At 40.3% G+C, this 19,404-nt stretch overlaps 1 protein-coding gene across 1 annotated transcript; it reads right to left on the reverse strand.

Annotated features, from left to right (window-relative positions):
* Positions 1-1,614: 1,614 nt before the first annotated feature.
* SUPV3L1 (Suv3 like RNA helicase) lies at positions 1,615-19,326 on the reverse strand. Its single transcript, XM_057373747.1, has 15 exons — positions 19,020-19,326; positions 14,252-14,329; positions 13,877-13,984; positions 12,175-12,289; positions 11,472-11,640; positions 9,940-10,051; positions 9,562-9,639; positions 8,473-8,564; positions 7,932-8,112; positions 7,447-7,540; positions 6,590-6,809; positions 6,140-6,220; positions 4,504-4,680; positions 2,783-2,931; positions 1,615-2,421 (listed from the first exon to the last, which is right to left on the reverse strand). Exons 1-15 carry the CDS (start codon positions 19,321-19,323, stop codon positions 1,929-1,931), a joined length of 2,451 nt encoding a protein of 816 aa, XP_057229730.1. The 5' UTR covers positions 19,324-19,326; the 3' UTR covers positions 1,615-1,928.
* Between the last annotated feature and the right edge of the window lie 78 nt (positions 19,327-19,404).

Genomic DNA, 19,404 nt, shown 5'->3' on the forward strand with positions numbered 1-19,404 from the left:
GCCATTCTAATGGGAATCAGTGACAGCCACACGATTAGATCCGAAGAAAAGAAAACTTTCATAAAGTCAGCCTGGAAAAGCCTGAATAAACTTCAGAGCTTCTGAAACAGTCACTATGGAGTCACTATGGAAACAAGCAATGAGTTAAGCAAAGTGCTAATCTCAGCAAAATACCAAAAAAAAGAATGCTTATAGTCATTTAGCTTCTTTATTGCAAAGCTTGGTGCTGAAACACACGGCTGGCTTACAAGTCCCAGGCACTCTTTCCTTGCTCAAAAGTATATGCTAGTACTCAGATGACTGCATGAGTAAAGGGAAAATTTACCCTAACAGACTACAAGCAAAGCATTATAGCAGTGTGGGGTCTCTGCAACCCAACCTCATACACACTGGGCAGAGAAAGGAGAGTTGTCCATGGTGGACAACCAAGGTGGTTTCCAGCAGTGGTTTGCACATCCAGCATGGAGTGTGCAGTCCCAGGGGTAAGCAAGACAACACATGCAAGCAGTCAAAATCTGCCTGCAGGCTGGAGCAACTAGCACCTCCCTTCCACTGAGTGCCAAGGAACAAGGAGGCAATTGATACCACTCCATCACACAATCCACAGCACACAAGCTGTGTGAAAAGCAGCAGATGGAACACATTTGTAAGGGTTAATGCAAGCTCAAACTCTGGGCGAATTGTGCTACTGTTCAGCAGGACTCACGGAAAGCAAAGCTGAATTACTCATCTGCAAAGCAGAAAATCCACAACACTCACACCGCAATTGCCACACACATAGAGCTACTTCCTTTTTCTTGGGGGAGGAAAAAAAGATCTGGCTTTGTAGGGAAAGAGCCTAAAACTTTCTCTTCTGGGCAGTCCTGCACAGAAACCAGCAGAAGATCATGTGGACTAGAAACATTTATGCACTGCTTGCTTTTTAGTAAACAATAAGGAAAGAGTACATGAACTATACTGAAAACAACTGTTAAAAACATTTTTCAAACTGCTGCAGATTTGTTACTGAACAGCAGCATAAGGGCTTGATACCAGGAGAAAATAAAGGGGATTCAGAGCAAACTTTCACCCTGCAGAGATACGCAGTTGATCGTTTCAGAAAGGCAGGTATTTGATAGTGAAACTCAAGCTGGATTTTAAAGGTTTCCCAACATTAATACAGGCAATATCTGTGCACTTGTACACTGGATATATGGTCAGTGTAGCATAATCCTACTTAGGCAGCCCAGAAATGTGTCCAAGTAGTAAAATCTGTTTCTGTAAATACGCAGCAGTTTCAGCATCTGAATCTTTCCACTCTCCAGTATCCACACTGGGAGCCCAAACCACACCTTAAAGCTGCTCACATGAAAAACAAATCACACAGCATCAATAATTACCCCTCAGATTACAGAACTAAAATTGACTCAAGAAGTCTTGTGGCCAGAATTCCATCATTCCCCAGTGTATTACCACAAATGCTTTTCACCTTCTTCCACATTTTCACACAACACAAACGCTAGAGGCACACGACTCCTATCACCATTCTGAGCCAATTTTGTTCCAGGCTGTTCATTGCTTGTTTGTGGTCTGAACTCTGCCCTTTGGGAAGGGGTGGAATGAGTAGCTAATTCATTACTAGTGAAGTATCTAATGTTTATTGATGATGAGAGGATATCCTGCAAGAAGACACCATGTTCAAATTTTCACATAGCAATAGATCATACACTTATGCTGAACACTATGATTAAAAGTGTACAGCTGAGTGGTAAAAGCAAACTAATGGCCTCTGAACTTTTAAGAGTCCATTTCTCTGGGTGCTTCACATTATTGGTCACAGAAGAAAAAACATCAAGGAGCTGCAGCAGTGTAGACATGAGATGCCAAAGAGATTATTAAAATAGTATTTTATTTTATGAATAAAAACTAAACACAATTACGACATGGTTCTATTTTCTCTTTTTCCCCACTTCCTTTGAACTATGCTGATCACCTCTTTTTGAACCAAAGCCAGATCTACCATTCCTGTGCTGATCCTGCCACTCACTCTCCAGCTGTTTCAGCATTTCCTGTGTCAGAAGCCCTTCCTGCAGCAATCTGTTGGCAAGGGATCCACGTCCATAGCTTTTCAGATCCTCCCGCCGGCTACCAGGCCGAGGTCGCAAATTCTTCGCTCTTCTTAGTCCTGCAGCCTCCACTGACACGGACAGCGCCTCTGGGGAGGCTGCACCTTGACGATCTGAAACCACCCTGCCATCCTTCTTAGTCCTTGACAGAGGGAAGTCTTCGGACACAACTTCAGCTGTACCAGGTGCAGCTGCAGACTGGGTTGCTCGGATCAGCTTTGTGATGTTGCACACACCAATTTGTATAATGTCATCTAGTTTTTTCTGAATATCTCTTACAAGGGCAGCGTCAGGGAACATATCCATGAAGCGGTAACTGAAGAAAGGAAAACAAACACATAATGAAACCTTCTCACTAGGACAAAAATGGGATATATACTAAGTAAAAAAAAATTTATTACATGTTGCATGGGAAGGTCACTGTATTTTAATTTGCATTTCAGCTGCTCTAGTCCAGGATCACCTTGTTCCTACCTTTCTCTTTCTGTCAGTCACAAAGTGCTCTCCGCAGAGCTCGCTCCCTCAACATTGCTACACTTGCATTTTTCAAGATCCTCTAAAGGAGCCCATCCTTCACCACACCCATATGGGCTGCAAGACACTGTGGTTCTAGGACTGTAAGCTATAAATATTAGGAAAAAGAATTAAAACCCAGTTCTCAAGCACAAAGACAATACCTTAACCACAGATAGAGGTCAAAAACATCATGCACAGCTTCAAGGTGTACAAGTTCTTTGATGTTTCTTGGAGCAGCTAAGGGCCACTTGGTGTGCCGGCACAGCCAGTCAAATGTCAGAGGCTCATTTCTACTGAACTGTCGTGCAAACTGAAAAAAAAAAAGCAGCATATTGAGTGAAGTGCTCAGTTAGTCAAAAAAGAAGAAATCCTCAAAGAGTTAAATTCCCCAGAGTCTGTGTACACAGAATACACCAGAAAATACCTGCTTTGTTTTACACAATCCAAATGCCACACATTCTTTTACTTAATTACTCAACACAGGAGCCATCTCTCCTTTCCAGTGCCTCATTAACACAATTTGTCCACGGGCCATGCACACAAAAGCACAGAGCTATCCAGAAAAGCGTAACACTGAAGGCATTTGATTTCATCTAGCAAAGCAGATGGACTTTGTGTCCTTTTTAATCCTCCTCCTCCTCCTGTTTGGTTAATTATCTTGTTTCAGAGATGCCAGGGTTTAGAGTATTAAATGCATTTCCTGGTTCACAAAACACACTACTCACAACCCAAAGAGATTAATCTGCAGTAGAAATTCACCCTTCTAATACCCAGCCACCTACAGTCTCTAACTAAGAGAAAAACAAGTCAAATAAGATTTAAATCTAGAATTTTCAAGAGTACTAATGACTTGGAATAACTGCTTCCTAACTGGCTGATACCAGAAGTGGGTTTTTTAGACTAAGGAATGGGGCTTAAATTCACTCAACATTCACAATAGCCTACACCTCCCTCTAACATCACATTTATGCCCCTCTGCACTTCCATTACTTGGAATCCAATGTTCAGCACTTTCTTAATCAGGCACTTTTTCCAGCTCTCTAATTAATAACTCATTTTTAAAGAAGATTTTTAGCCATTTTTGAAAAGCAAGGTTCTAATGTTTGTGACATGAGGACACCACATCAGTTTCATTTTTACACCATCTCATTAAAAAAGTTTAATGCAGTATCTAAAAAGGGAACAATGGCAATACTATCTAACAAAGTAACAGTCCCAAACATTATTATTAATCCTGAAAGACATAAAATTTGCTGACTACAAATTCCTCAAAATAATTACTCTGGAGGCTCAGCAAAAAACAATTCCTCCAGGCATGAAAAGTAACATAATTTTGAGAGCAACGTACAGTTCTGTGTTTTCTGAGGTTTTAATTCTATGTAACTGTGTTAAAACATCAGCAATCACCCTTAATAGCACATTCTTTTGTTGATAAGCCAATACCTTAAAGGTGCAGTAACTTGGTTTTCAATGACTGCTTTTAGGAACACTGTAGTGCAAAGCTTAACAGTACACAAGTGACTAGGGAACACAACTCTCATCTCTCCCAGTTCAGAGCTCACATACAAGGAAAAAGCAACAGGATTTTCTGAGGCAAACAGCACAAAGTCTATCCAAACTTTAATTTACAGCATGAGAACCAGTTCTCAAAAGTTAAAAGCCTTGGTCAATAAAAACAGTGAAGAATTCAATCAGGAAAAAATACATGTCCAGCTATTTTATATATATTTTATATTACCTGTGAACACTTAAAGAAGGCCCTCAAATGATCTGGTGGCAAAACCCCCAACAAATAGAGCAGCTAGATACAGTCCCAGTGCACCAAGACCCGCTTGGTCCAATGTAAACACCACGCTTTTTTTGAGGGAAAAAAATAGCTGACCTTCAACAAAGTAGTACAAACAAAAGGCTCTTTTCTGTTCAAGGGTGCAGTGCAGAAGACATATCGTGATCGCAGATTTAGTGGAATGTGCTGAATCATATCTGCTAGAAATTTAAAGTCATCAATATTGCAGACGAAGTACATCCCATCGACTTGTGAAAGGCTCACAAAAATATCCTGTAAAAATAAAACCAAATGAAAGAATGTTATTAGAGGACAGGGTTGTTAAACTTCATATTACCAGACTAAAAATTTATTTAGAGTTTAAAAGGCTAGTTATACTAAAAGAACAATTAAAAATCATCAAATTTGGTCACAGTAATAAAATAGGGGCAGGGGAGTTCCCCCTGCTCTTTTAGCAGAACTTGCATTAATTCTCCAACACAGGATCAGAGGAGAAGACATAACACACTACACTTTATTCAAACATTTTCAGTTCGTCTCCCAGATAACAAAGTACTGGAAGGGTACATTTCAGTTACAAAGAACACCATCACAGGAACCAGTTACCACTATGTTTAGAAGTTTCTCCAGGTTCGTCACTTAGCACGACCCAAAAAGCTAACTTTACAGCATAAAATTCAGTAATTGAGGTATTTTTAGCTCAATGTCAGGATCAGATCTATTTTAGAAAGAAAAAAACCACAACCTAAATACAGTACTCCAAGAGAGAAGTTCAAAGAAAACATGAGACATCCTCAAGATTTGGAGAAACAGAAGATGCAGTGCACCCTGCAGAGGAAATTTTATGGGCCCCCAAAATTATTTCTCTAGTGTAACTCTTAGAAAGATTTTTGAAAACATCTTTAAAGAAACACTCAGTTTTTTAATTAAAATATGTGACTGAATATTTAAGAGAGCAAAAACAACACAATGTTTTTTACCTTAATACTTCTATGCTAGCCCAGAAATTGCTAATTTTAAAATTTTAAAGATGTGCTATTACTGTACCAGCCTAAGTCCTCCAGGAGGTTTCAAGGTATAATCTTTTACCTCAAGAAATGTGCACTTTGTTACACAACAGCACATTAGCAGAGAACAATAGTGCACGTTTAAATCCATGAAGGCTGCCAAGAATTTCTCAGTTTCTTAAAAGCTGGGATACTATTCTTTAAATACAGTATTGGAAACTTAATTTCTACTTTAAAATGTTTAGGCACATCCAAAAGAACTAGTATCAATCTAAAGAGGAGAATCAAATTGGTCCCCCAAAATCTATTTTCCAAAAGTTACAGACTGTTTTACCACAAAATATATGGAAACAGGAAAAAAAAATCAGATAGCTCTCAGATACATGGAAATCTGACACGACCAGCCTAGTTTCCCAAATATTTTCAAATAATTTATCTAAATTTCTATCTCTAATACCTTCAACCTCAGACCAAAATGTCTACATCTAAAATTCAGAAAAGTTGCTACACAGTGCTAAACGTGTAAAAATATGTTTCAGTAGCTTTCATGTTTATTGCATTACAGAAAAATTCAGCATTCTAGACCTATCTGCAGTCACTGCTGTGGTAGAGAGAAGAATCCAACTGATTAAAAGGTAAGACTGTCTGTCAGGTTCCCAAAGTGCATGTTTGAACAGATATTGCTTAATTTTAAAGGCAGAACCTAATATTGTGATTATTCTTACAATTAAGTTGGATAGAGTGGCATCAGGAAGATGGTAAGCAAACATTTCTATCTGCTCAGGAGTAGGATGTAGGCCAGCTGCCTAAATGGAAAATAAAAAAAACTTTCATTAATTCTCAGTATTATTTTGAAGTTAATGCACCAGAAGCAACATATTGAAAGACAAAATATAAGAAACGAAAGCCCCCTGCAGATTTGAGTTTATTTAGCACACTTAACTGAAACTTAAGAACTTCTGTGCTTGAGCTTTTAATTCTCAAAAGAGCAGCTTCAATATAAAAGCAACACTGCAAGTCTCCAAATTGGACATGTATCCAAAGTCCCTCTCGCACAACACAACCCATTTTTATTAGTAAATTGTAAACAGACACAAGGGAAAATAATTTTGGATCAGAACATCATAAATCAGCCCCAGAATACATCTGTATAAACTGAATACTGAGGCTCTCACCTTCACAGGGGGCACAGCCTCACTCAGAATTTCCTTCAGCTGCATGAGGTCATCGCGATGCATTGTGGTGACTTCTCCCTGTTTGAAGGAGGAGCCGAAACGCCCAGCTCTGCCTGCTATTTGGAGAGCCTGGGAGGTGGTAATGGAGTCTATTTCCTTCTCTCCCTTCTCATTGACAGTTGGCTTTACTATAGAGTTAAAAATTATTCTTCGTATACACCTGAAATATTTGAACAAAGAGGAATCCTTTTTTGAAAATTATTTCCAACATAAAGAACTAAACATTTAGCTTTTTCATAAGCTTTTTTCTGCTCTATAAATTAACGTATCACATATTCTAATTACGGACACAGCATATTCCAAAGGGCAGGTTCCTGGCTAGTTGTAGGAGAATCATTATCCCTGCACACATCAATCATGTCCTTATAGGGTCCCAATCCATTCATCACCTGCCTCAGCAGTTTGTAGCAATATGACTTTATCTCCTTCACCAATTAAATACACCTGAAACTGGGCTGAACTTGCTCTATATTTCAGAAATGCAAGAGATTGATTATTATTACAACTCAGCACATTTGACTTCAGTTGATCCAGTAGGCACTGCCATCCACTGCCAACCAACACACTGAAGGCCAAAAGAGCCATTTAATTCTTGGAATCAGTTTTAAAATTAAAGCTTAGTTCCTCCTAACCAAATCTGTTGCTACTTCAAAACTGAAATGTATGTACTGTGCCATCTAGACACAGCAGATATTTAGCTGAGTTAATCAGATTGGGGAGATAAAAAGCAAGGAAATTAATGTGGCCATCACACATGAAGAAAAATAAAAGTACCACAAGCTGCTGCAAGTACTTACAAATTGAGTCCCATTCCAATTGCATCTGTAGCAACTAAAATTTTGCATGGATCATCAGGATCGTTGAATTTCTTGGCCTGTTCAAGCTTTGTTCCTAAAACAGAATAACAGAACACTTCACATAGCAAACTTCATACAAACTAAAGACAATGCATTACTAAGTCCAATGTCATTATAATAGGCTGAGGAAAAAAATAAATAAATAGGTATTTGGCTGCTGTTGGGAGGAGGGGGCAGGAGGGATTTAAATAATTCCCAGAGCTGTGGATAGACCTCATTTAATTATACGTATCTGAAGTACATAATAAAGGTCTAATCCCAAGATTAGAACACCAGTGAAGGAAAGCTAATTACTTTCTCTAGCTATACAGAAGCACAACTAGGAAATTTGCACTGCTTTATTTTAAAATAAAGAAAGCAGTACAAGGATTTTTTTCCTACGAAATGCAGGAAGAAGCAGAGCAACAAAAGCGAGAGTGCTTTACCTGGTGGCAGACTGCCGTATATGACAGCACATTCTAATCCTCTGGCTTCAATCTGTCGGCTGACAGAGTAAATGTCATTCTTACTGAAACAGACAATGCAGTCCCCAGGACGGAGGTTATCCAAGGACTCTAAGGCATTATCCAGCACCGTCAGAGGAGTCAGTCTCTTGTAGTTTCGGACCTAGAATCAAAGTTGTCAAAGATACTATTTTTTTTTAACTCAAACTCCATCATATGGCAAATAACTATCAACAGATCCTGTCAAGTCAGTAAACCTGAGAGCACTGTGCCCTCCTGGAAGATCCAAACTGCAGCATCCCCTGAACGGAACTCATCAAACCACTTATTTCAGAAAAACCATACCACTATTTAAAAAGAGAAAGAACTTTGTAACATCTTTGCTTTACAGAAATTGAGAAACATTTTAACAAGGGCTCTGTCAAGACAACTTGAATCAGAGATACCCTAAAGACCCTACATTTTTTCCCCTGTTTTACAGCAGAACCTGATGTTCTGTTCATAGTTCCTTAGAATTACTTACTTCAACTTCCTCCCCTGTAGTGTACATGAGTTCTGTCACCAAGTCAACAGCAGCAGGTTCTCCACAAACATGGATTTCTTCTGCACAGAGGCCTGAACAGTGAAATAAAAAGCAAAATATTACTTGTTTATATACAACAACAGTAGCTTCAACTGACTCTTAAGGTGTCCAAAAATTATATTTTGCTTGCTAAACACAATGAGGACTGTATTTCACCTCCTTCAGCGACCTAAACAAGCAGGTGATATTTGACAGTTCATTAGTGTGATAATCAGAGCAGCCAGTACCTCACTGCACCCTCTTAGCCAAAACAAGAGGTATGCTCAGCCACTGAACATATGGAGCAAGCTTTGACTACGTTCCACTTTCTGCTGTTTTACTAACACCCAGACCATAGTGGAACTGGGGAGTTTTGTTTTCTGCATGAATTCACTTCTAATACAGTCAGAACAGAAAAAGGAAAAATAGGAAGTAAAGGAAGTGTGACAAATCTGCTGAACTAAGAATCAAAAGCAATGAAAGGCAGGGCTGAGGAGGAATCACATTCCAAACTTCTGTTCCAAATATGAGGAAAAATGTTTCAAAAACTCCTCTTGAAAAATTCTAAAATTACCAAAATAAGGATTCTTCGAAGAATAAAACAGACTGATGGAGCTCTATAAATAAGCCATTTGAAATTAACACAAAAATATTTAAAGTTGCTATTATTTAAGAGTATCTCTACCTAAGGCAGTCTCTTGAAAACTGGTGTTTCAATTAAACTGAAAAGCATACTTCTTGGAAATAATCAATGTAAAAGGACAGCACAATGTAATAATGATTCCTCACTATCCAATGAAGGAAAAATAACAGAGACATCTAAATAAAACTGTAAAAATACATTTGTTAAGTAAAACATGACAACTGACTTGCTGTCATGCAGACAAATCCTTTGAGGCAGAGTATCTCTCTAACTTGCTGCGAGAAGACATGAAGAAAAAATACTTTTGTTTTGCATCACATACTGTAACCACTTATGAATGTATTAACTGCTAAGCTTGAATTTCACGTGCCATTAAGCTAATTCATTGCCAACAGCAACATGCTTACCTAGAAGAGCTCTTGTCCAAGCCCAGCCTCTGGCAGGATCTCTGATCATCTGAATTTCATCAATCACAGCAACTTCATCTCAAAACAAAAAAGGAAAAAATATGATGCACCAAGGAGGAGCAATTAGAACAGCAGTACCAGACATGAAGGAACTCACAGTTTTCTGAAAAAAACGTTTCTCAAACCAAGCTAATCCTCTATTACCAAAAATCTATTCTGAGATGATCCAGGTTTCTTGAACTGCTCTAGCATAGTTCAGAAATTGCTCAAATAAGAGTGAAAAGTAAGAGCTCAGCTACTTTTGAGTCCAAGCAGCATACCATGTCCAACACACATAACAAAAGCACCGACAGGACTGGAACAATTACATGTACTTACAAGGTGTATTAGTGCTGCACATTTCAATGGTACAAGCAATATGAGGAGCTTGTCTGGCATCTTCATTGGCATACACACGCTCTTCTCCCGTCACCAGGTCACACGGCACATTCTAAAGGCATTCAGAGACCTAAGGTTAAGTTTCTTTAACATAAAAGAATCCCCTTTCAAAAGAGGACAAAATCAGTTTCTTACAGTAGTTTCTAGGACAGTATAACAGAAGCTATCCAGGAAATAACTACTCAGCCTTGAGAGACCTGTGCCCTGTATTTAAGTCCTATCAGACTGGAGGTAAAATGAAGAGGTAGTATTTGTAATCAGATGCCTTCCCCTGCTCGAGGTTACATCTTCCCCATAGCATTTCAGAACTGTCACATCTGCCATTAAAGAACTGTCAGAAGACTAGAAGGGGCTTATAAAGCAAAGCCCAGCAGTAAAGGAGCCCTGCAAGCTCCAGTCTGCTCCAGCTCCTTTGGCACATGCCCTGCTGCCTTATACTCATACAGCAAGGGCTCATGAGGACCAGCTGTGAGAGACAGCTGAGGCCACCATCCTGCCAGCCCTACACTCCTGGTGCTGATAGCTGCTCCACCCAGACCTACCTGAAGAACCATGCTGGAAGCCCTGTTTAAGCCTCAAGGGCCTAAATATGATCCAGGAGCCATCAAATGAAAAGTTCTCACACACACTAAACATGTGGGAGAAAAGTTTAATAACTAGCAAGGAACATCACTGCATGGTACCCACAGTCACCATGTGAATACATACGTGATACATTACAGGTATCTCCTTGGACAAGCCAATCTTTCTTATGTGCTGCTTGGATAGATAATAGAAATTACAAATTCTACATCAAAAAAAGAGAAATCACAACATCACTACACCACATACACACTGTGCTATATTAACATGTGATAATGTGGTTGTAAAGCTTCAGAACTGGTCTGGTTGTGTGCAGCTGGAATCCCAGTCATGAGTGAGGAGCCTCCAAAAATATGGCGGAAGCAATAAAAAAACCCAGTGAACATTTCCTCTAAGGACCAGACATAGGACACTGCTCTTCAACTCAACCCAACTAAATCTGCAGAGTTTTTCGAAGATGGTGAAGTGAAATACATTTAAACATTGAAGCAGAAGGTTGAGGGGAGTTAAGCGGAGTCATTTTTTGTGTACAAGCTTTAATAAAGGTCAGGGGTTAAACTAGGCATGATCCCTATGCTGAAAAATCTAGTAGTATAACCTGGGGAGCAGCAAATGACAGAAGAGAGGCAGGTCACAGGGATGACTGCACAGCATGCGCTTTGGGGACAGCACTGCTCCATTTGGAAAAAATTATGCTCCATTCTGCTCCTAAAGCAGAAATGCACAGCTGGTTTCACATGTGCTGACAGCACTGCAAAACAAAGGCATCTGTTCAAGCACAGGGCTCCAGGGACCACCCAGGGCCAATATAGGACTTTACAGACATGCCTTCATGAGGCTGTTCCACTACTAACTAATAAGCATGTAAGTAAATAATATGACATACTGACAGCATCATTACTCTTTTGGAAGATCTCATGAGCCAGAAGTTTTAGCGGACCACAGTATATTCCAGATTTGGCTGACAAAAATCTCTGGATAGCATGGTACGTTTTTCCACTGTTTGTAGGACCAGCATGGAATATTATCTTTCTCTGAATAGCCCTGGCATCTGGATACCTAAAGCACAGACAAAAAAAGCACATCTGTTGAACATTTATCTGGATACTGATTCAGGAAACACTGGAAATTAGCTTAAGCGCTTATTTGTTAATAGATTTGAATGTGTGTTGAAAGCAGAAATACCAAACTCTTAGAGACTGTATAAAGAGGTCACTATGTCTTACACATTGATCTTCTAAATCATACAATGCTTTCAAAGATTCAGAGTGAAATTCAGACATTGTGTTCAAAATAATTCTCACTACTCCTCTAATTCTCTCTCCTTAATTTTAATGTTTTGATGTGCTAGTTCCCAAACACATGGCCAGAAAACAGCTTCCTGGAAAAACCACACCAACTCAGTGACTTCCATAGCTGATGTAATCTTATTTTCTTTTTAATTCATTGTGATGAATCTCACAAAGAGTGTAAGAGTTCCTGACACAAATTATTGTAAAAACAGAGAAATGAAACTGCAAATGTAGCATAATTACACTGAAGTGCACAGACTATCAAATTCTATGCCAGTAAGAAAACAGCGCAAACACTGACCAGTTGGGCGGCAGCCTCAAATCGCTGATCTTGCGCAGATCATCCATGCAGTCCAGCATTGGAAAGATCTGCTTTGCATGCCTCAGGAAAAACGGAAACAGATCATCCACGTGACCTGGAAGAGAAACCCTTTTCAGAAAGTTTGCATGCCTGTCTGAAGTTTATCTTCATAATAAACTTCGAAAAAAGATTTTACTTCTGCCCCACACTCACATAATTCTTTCAACTACTAGTTCTCTGCTAAGTTCAATAATTATCTCAGTGTCAGAAAGGGAGACTAACACAAGAACATGGAGTCATTTAGCAATGTAATACAAACACAGTAATATGAAAAAATAAATCTCATTTCCAGTATATTCACTCTGGTCAGCCTAGAATGAACATGCCTAGAAAACTTCTAAATAAAATGAGAAACTGGAAAAGCTGGATGAGAAATAGCTTTTTTGTCCTAAGAAGATTTTAGCCTTTTCTTCCCAAATTCATGTGCTTCCTTGGAATAAAATAAAATAATATACAATAATATAAAATAAAATAAAAGCTTTTAAAGTATTTTTATGAATAAACAGAGAAAAACAGACTTGTAGGTTCTCTAAGCTACCAAGGCATAGGATGCTGGCTCCAAATTCTAAATTTCCAATCACAAGGAGAAAAAAGAATAATACTAAAATCAACTCAGAAGAGAAATCCAGGTTGATTCTTATGAATGTTTGCAGAGTAGACACGTGGCCTTAAAGGTCACCTTTCAGGTCACACTCCTACTGTCCAGTTCTCACACAATTTCAAAGAACTACCTTGATCTAAAAAACTGTTATCTTGAAACATGCATACACACAATAAAAAGCAGTGGCTTGAGGTTTGTTGGGGTTTTATTGTTTTGTTTTTGTTTTGGGGGGGATATTCTATTTTGGTGGGGGAGTATTATTATTCAGTGAATCAAAAGTATTGTGAAAATAAAAAAAACCCTTGTAATATACTTAATGATCATCTTTGGACAAGCAAAATTCACAAAAATGTCAATATTTCTTTTATGTCAGTTTTAAGGCATGATACTCATATCTAACTAAATAAGGAGTGGAAATCAGAAAATTCTGTGGATATTTATGCACAAGTAATATAAGGAGACGATTTCCTAAGATAACCAACATTTACATATTTACATTTTAAGATAAAATAGCAGCCTCTGTAACCTTTACATCCCGATAAATAAATCACACACGTTGTGCAGCTCAAACTCTGGAGAAGGCTGGTTCTGCTGGTCCCAGCTAAGTGCTGCTAATTACAACACAGGATGCACTAAGCAAGTAAACACACCTCTGTGGGTGCCACAGGGAAACAGAGCACTGTCACAAAGCTGTCCCTAAAGCCACCTGGCCGGGAGAAAGCTCTCCAAGTGCCCCCTAGTGACTACTCGATTTTGAAGAGAGGAATAAATAGCACAGCACTGTTTTCACTTCAGCCCTGAACAGATGCTGTAAAACAACAGGCTGCTTCCGGCTAACACTTTCACATCTTTCATTTTTACTTCAGAAGATTTAAGAACAGAACATTTCCTAGGACGGACACAGATGTTTCTGGTTGGGAAGCAGTGATTTTTCATCTGTCTGACAGCATAGTAGGGGGCTCACATGTATGTAGGTAAGCATACAGGTCAAAAACAAGAAAAAAATGCACATTTTATTTTACAAGCACTCCAGATACTTGCCTGCACCACAGCATATATCATTGAGAATAATATGCAAATCAGCACTCACAGAACTGGATTCCATGATATACTTCCTAAAGCTTATAAATGCTTGGTGAAAGAGACGAGCTGTAAAAGAAAAACCAAAAAAAGGGCACAAAATTAATGTGGCCAGGATAAAAAACTATTTGTAAACACCCAATAAAATACTGATGCAGACCATTAAAAATCTACACCTTAATATAAGCTATTAAAAGTAAATATAAAGGTTATTTGAACCAAGTCACAGAGACAACATAAACAAGCAGTGTTGTGATAAAAGATCACATCTAGTACCAAATCTCAATTAAAACAGATTTCACATTAAAATAATACAAACATAGAACATTTTCTTACCATCTAATCCATTTTCTGCTCCTAGTCTTTGAATTTCTTTTCTTTTGTAGAACTTGTTTAAGTTTTTTAGTACTTCACCTGTAGAAAAAGAGTAACTTTTTTTTAGCTTCCTCAAAATTAAATCACATTCTCCTTGCCCAAAGATCCTGGTTTATACTCCCCTTACTCTGGAGAGAGGGAATCGTTCCATGATGAACAGACTCAAATTCACACTCCCTAAATTAAATAGAATCAATGATTGAGATTGGGACTATTGTGGAGAAGGACAACCATCAATTACAGCAGATTAAGAGCCTCCATAAAGATGGTGCCAGCTATCTCCCCCTGGTACATGAAGACGGGATACTGCAGCAAACATGTCATGAAACAAACTAATTAATATTTTGGGGTGGGTTTTTGTTTGCTTTTTATCAGCACCTGTCAGGAGATTTTAATATGAAAAGCAAATCTGCTTGAACTACTTGGTAAAAGCTTTTAATAAACATCCTGAGGTATGTTCTTCCCTCCACCCTGCTTCCAAGACAGACTCTTCAGAAAGATAAGGTAAACCAGACACAGTATTCTTCCTTTTCTCAGGTTAAGTAAAAAGAGGGAGAAAAAAAATCTTAACAGAGTTGTTTCATATATATCACAAATTAGTCAGCTTTATTTGCATAAAATACATTATAAAATTATTCATGAACTCTTTCCCTCCTCTAAAGGTCAAGTTCACTGGTGCAACAAAATTATACTTTCTCAGGTACACTCTGATTTTAGTTCAATAAATGATTTTAGTTAAACCACAGTGCAAAAACATGAGTCCCCTCTCCATCTACAGCAGATCAGAAATACACAAAAATCTAGCAATTATCATGAACAACTATTCATAAGCTTACATTATTCCTAAAGCTCGAGTCTATGAACCCTGCATTATAAAATGTTACCAGGGATAAATGCAGCACACCTCCGGTGCCAGCACAAGTCACTGGACACAACACCGTCAAGCTCTGCTCTCTGCAACTAACTCCGTAACTGTTTCACATTACATGGAAAGCTTCCCATGAGATCAACCTTAAATTATGGAAAGATTGCCTCTCTAAAAAACTATAACAGATATAGTCCACTTGGCTCAATGAAAATCACCAGGTGACAAGGATATGGCAAATTTAAATGCAAATCCCATACCCCACGCACAGCTACAGTAGACTATTAATGGATTAACATACATTCTGAAACATTCCCAAAGGAAAGCAAGGAAAGCTGTCAGCAGGATTACATTTCCTACACAAGCATCCACCCTGATCAGAAAATGTTTAAGGGCCCCAAAATCAAAGACAGATTGGAAAAAAAGTGCAGTACAAGAAAGTACAAGGCTAAATTATCTTCAGAGATTCCCTAAGAAATGTTAGCAATTAACACATCACAGGCCACACAGCTAAATTAACAGCCCATTGGCCTTACTACAAGATTAAAGGTCAATGCCAAAACATGTTACTATCCAAGGCAACATGACATTGGGACCATGCAGCACTACATCCAAGGTCATGATCCTCCTTAAGCACAAACTCTTATTTTAACAATAAGTAAATAAAAAGAAAATAAAGCTGGCATTGCTGCCCATGTGAGTTTAATCCAACTGCACACACACATAGCAATCGGGGTACACACTCAGGACATCTGTGTCCTGTCTCAAGCACCACCCTTTTTATCATTCACTCCGGTTTTGAGATTTCCCTTGGTTTCCCATTTTCTCATTCTAGAATTATGTTTTAGCTCTTACTCCTCAATTACTTGGACTTCTCAGTAGTATTTTTAAGGTTCTATGTAAAAAGACAGCAGTAAAGTCCAGAAATTATGGAGCTAGTCTCCAATGTATCAGATTCATTTAGATGTGTCAACCCCCTCTGCAGGAAGACTTTTGAGTCATTTCCCTGTATCTCTGATGACAACAATCTAGTGCACTCAGGGTATCTGCTACCACTGGGGCAGCTGAAGTGCTTTATTTCAGAATTCCTCCCCAACTATTAGCCTCCCACTGTCCAGTTGAAGCAACCTTCAGCATCTAACTAACCCCCTTGTTGAGCCATGTTCTGTTTCTGCCAGGTGAATTGCTGCCAATACCAGGTCTCTCTTGATTTGCACTTCCCACAAGTAAGCACAGCCCCACTGTCTGACAATTGAGGCCACAGAACTGACATTCAGTGACAACTGACACAGAAGATGCATACACCAAAATTGAAAACATTCATCAGCACTCAGAGGAGTATACTTCCTACCAACTCGTGGAAAACAGAAGCAGTGAATTAACTCCAGTAAGTTTTTACAAAACTGGCTTTACTAAAGTAAGTTTCTAGAAATACTTTTGTCTTCCTAACAGTGTTTAACTAGCATGAAACTATAATCACTCTCATTTGAGCAAGTAACAAGTTAACAAGATGATTCACACAGGAATTACGCTCACTAACGAAGTTTCTTCACAAGCCATAACAAGTCCCTAAATACACATATTCCTTTATTAATCTAGTTCAGTATTTGGCAGCAGAATCTGAAAAGGATATTCATTTAAAATATAAAAAAAAATAGTGGAATAATACTGTGTGTGGTCAGAACCTGAAGTGGGGAAGCAGCGAAAGACTATTTATTTCACTTTAAAAATCAGCTATTAGCTAAGAAAGATTTTGTTCAGTTTTCTCTCTAATATTGTTTGGTTTCGAAATACCAATACTTTTAAAATGCATTACTGTTTTTTCAAAATATTGCCGACAGCAACAAAGAGAGCACTAGAGGCCAACAAGCGAGAGGAGCACACAGGTCACCTGGTTGCTATTCCTTGCCAGTCTCACATGGAGGAACTTTAGGCTGCTCGAAGTAGTTAATTTTTACCAGTAGGAGCATACATAATTTTAGCCAATCTGTTCTGTCTCAATAACTTAGCAGAGACCAAACACAATCCCAAAGAATTTTAGTTATACCTTTGAAGAAATCTAACATACTCTAATAAATGAGACAATGTGTAAAGTACAAATAAGAAGCCATCATTCCTATTTATTTGCACTATTCATTTAAAAGACAAGTCTGACAACAGAGATTTTTGCATTACAGCTGTTCAGGATTCTTTTTCCTAACTAGGTCTTTTTTAGCTTTCAAGGCCAAGTATTCTTTTCCCCACAGCTCTGAACAATTAAGATTATTTTCCCATGCTTTCTATACTGTGGAGTTAATAAAAATAATATGCCATCAGAACACTTGGTTAGAAGAAGATACAAAGAAAAAGGTTTTCATTTACACCCTTAATGCTTCTGGATCAGCAAACATCAAAAGAATCAAGAACTTGTCTCTTATTTACAAAATCTTTGAAGACCATGCAGTCACAGAATCACAGAACTGCTTGGGTTGGGAGGGACCTTAAAGACCATCTTGTTCAAACCCCCCTCCAGGGGCAGGAACATCCTCCACTATCCCAGGTTGCTCCAAGCCCAGTCTAACCTGGCCTTGGACACTTCCACGGATGGACAGCCACAGCTTCTCTGGGCACCCTGTGCCAGGGCCTCACCACCCCCACAGGGAAGAATTTTTTCCTAATATCCAATCTAAACCTACCCTCTATCAGTTTGAAGCTACTCCCCCTTGTCCTATCACTTTGCCCACTTTTGATCTAGGCACAGCCACGCACAATTTCTTCTGCCTATCACACCAATATTAGAGAAAGCTATGTCTTTGAAGTTCAGCTACAGTTATGGTTCTGGAATGCAAAAGATTCCGGTTTAGCTGTGGGACCCGCCCCAAGCCAAACACCTTTACCCTGTCCGCACCAAAACAGAAAATGAAGGAAGCAGGCCGGTAGAGTTTTTCCTCCATACAGGGCACGCCTACTGGGCCTGGTCAAGCACAGAATATTCTGAGCTGGAAGAGACCCCCACGGATCATCAAAGTCCAGCTCCTGGCCCTGCACAGGAGAGCCACATGAATCCCATCACGTGCCTAGTAAAACCCCACCATCAGTGGTGTTATCTCACGCAACAGCCTTTATCCCACTTCACCTTCACGGGTACGAGCAGCTACACCTGTCAGACAAACCCCAGCGAAAGACCCCCTGCTCTTAATAGGAGGTCTTCCTGACTCCAGGAAAGGACCCAAGAGCAGCAGGGGCCAGTTCCCTCAGCAATAAAGAGGGTCGCAAAATTACAGAATCAATTAGATTGGAAAAACCCTCTAAGATCACCTAGTTCAACCTATCACCAAATACCATCTTGTACAACAGAGCAAGGTGTGCCATATTTATGCTTTTCTTAAACATCTCCTGATACTGACTCCATCAACTCCCTGGGCAAACCATTCCAGTGTTTAATCACTCTTCCTGTAAGAAATTCCTCTTAATGTCCAACCTAAACCTCCCCTGGGGAGAGGGGAGCCTGAGAACATTTTCTCTTGTACCGTTGCTGTTCCCTGGAAGCACAGCCAGAGACCCCCACGTGGCTGCACGCTCCTGTCAACGAGTCCTAGAGAGCGAGAAGCCTCCTCTCCTCCAGGCCAAGCCCCCCCAGACCCCTCAGCCGCTCCTCATTAGATCTGCGCTCCAGTCCCTTTCCCAGCTCCGCTGTCTGTCTCGGGACTCGCTCGAGCTCCTCCCTGTCCTTCCTGAACGGAGCGGCCCAGAGCCGGACATTCACATCGCTCGAGGTGCGGCCTCACCAGCCCGCTCCGGTGCCGGCGGGCAGAGGCGGGCGCGGCCTCACGGTCGGTGCGCGAGGGACCCCCCCTCGTCCCCTCACGGTCCCGCCGCACTCACCCTTGTCGAGGGGCCGCGTCAGCTCGGCGCCCACATCTTCCGAGGCCGCGCCGCCAAGGCCAGGCTTCAGAGGCACGGGCACGAAGAGCGAGGTGTCGAGGGCACGGGAGGCGCCGCCGTCGCCGTTGGAGGACGACGATGAGGACGATGATGGGAACGATGATGGGAACGATGATGGGAACGACGATGGGAACGAGGATGGGGAGGCGGCGGGGCGCGCGCGGGGGGTTCCGCCGCCATGCCGGAGCGCGAGCCCCGCGCGCGCCGGGAGCCGCCGCAGCAGCGGCCACGCGCAGCGACTCATCCGTGGGCAAGGGCGGCGGCGCGCGACCAGCGCGTCATCACCGCGCGCCCGGCCCGCCCCGCCCACCCGCGCGTGCGCAAC

This window comes from Malurus melanocephalus, unplaced genomic scaffold, assembly GCF_030028575.1.
Source record: "Malurus melanocephalus ecotype Western Australia unplaced genomic scaffold, MMel_1.1 scaffold_207, whole genome shotgun sequence".
Taxonomy (NCBI): Eukaryota; Metazoa; Chordata; class Aves; order Passeriformes; family Maluridae; genus Malurus; species Malurus melanocephalus.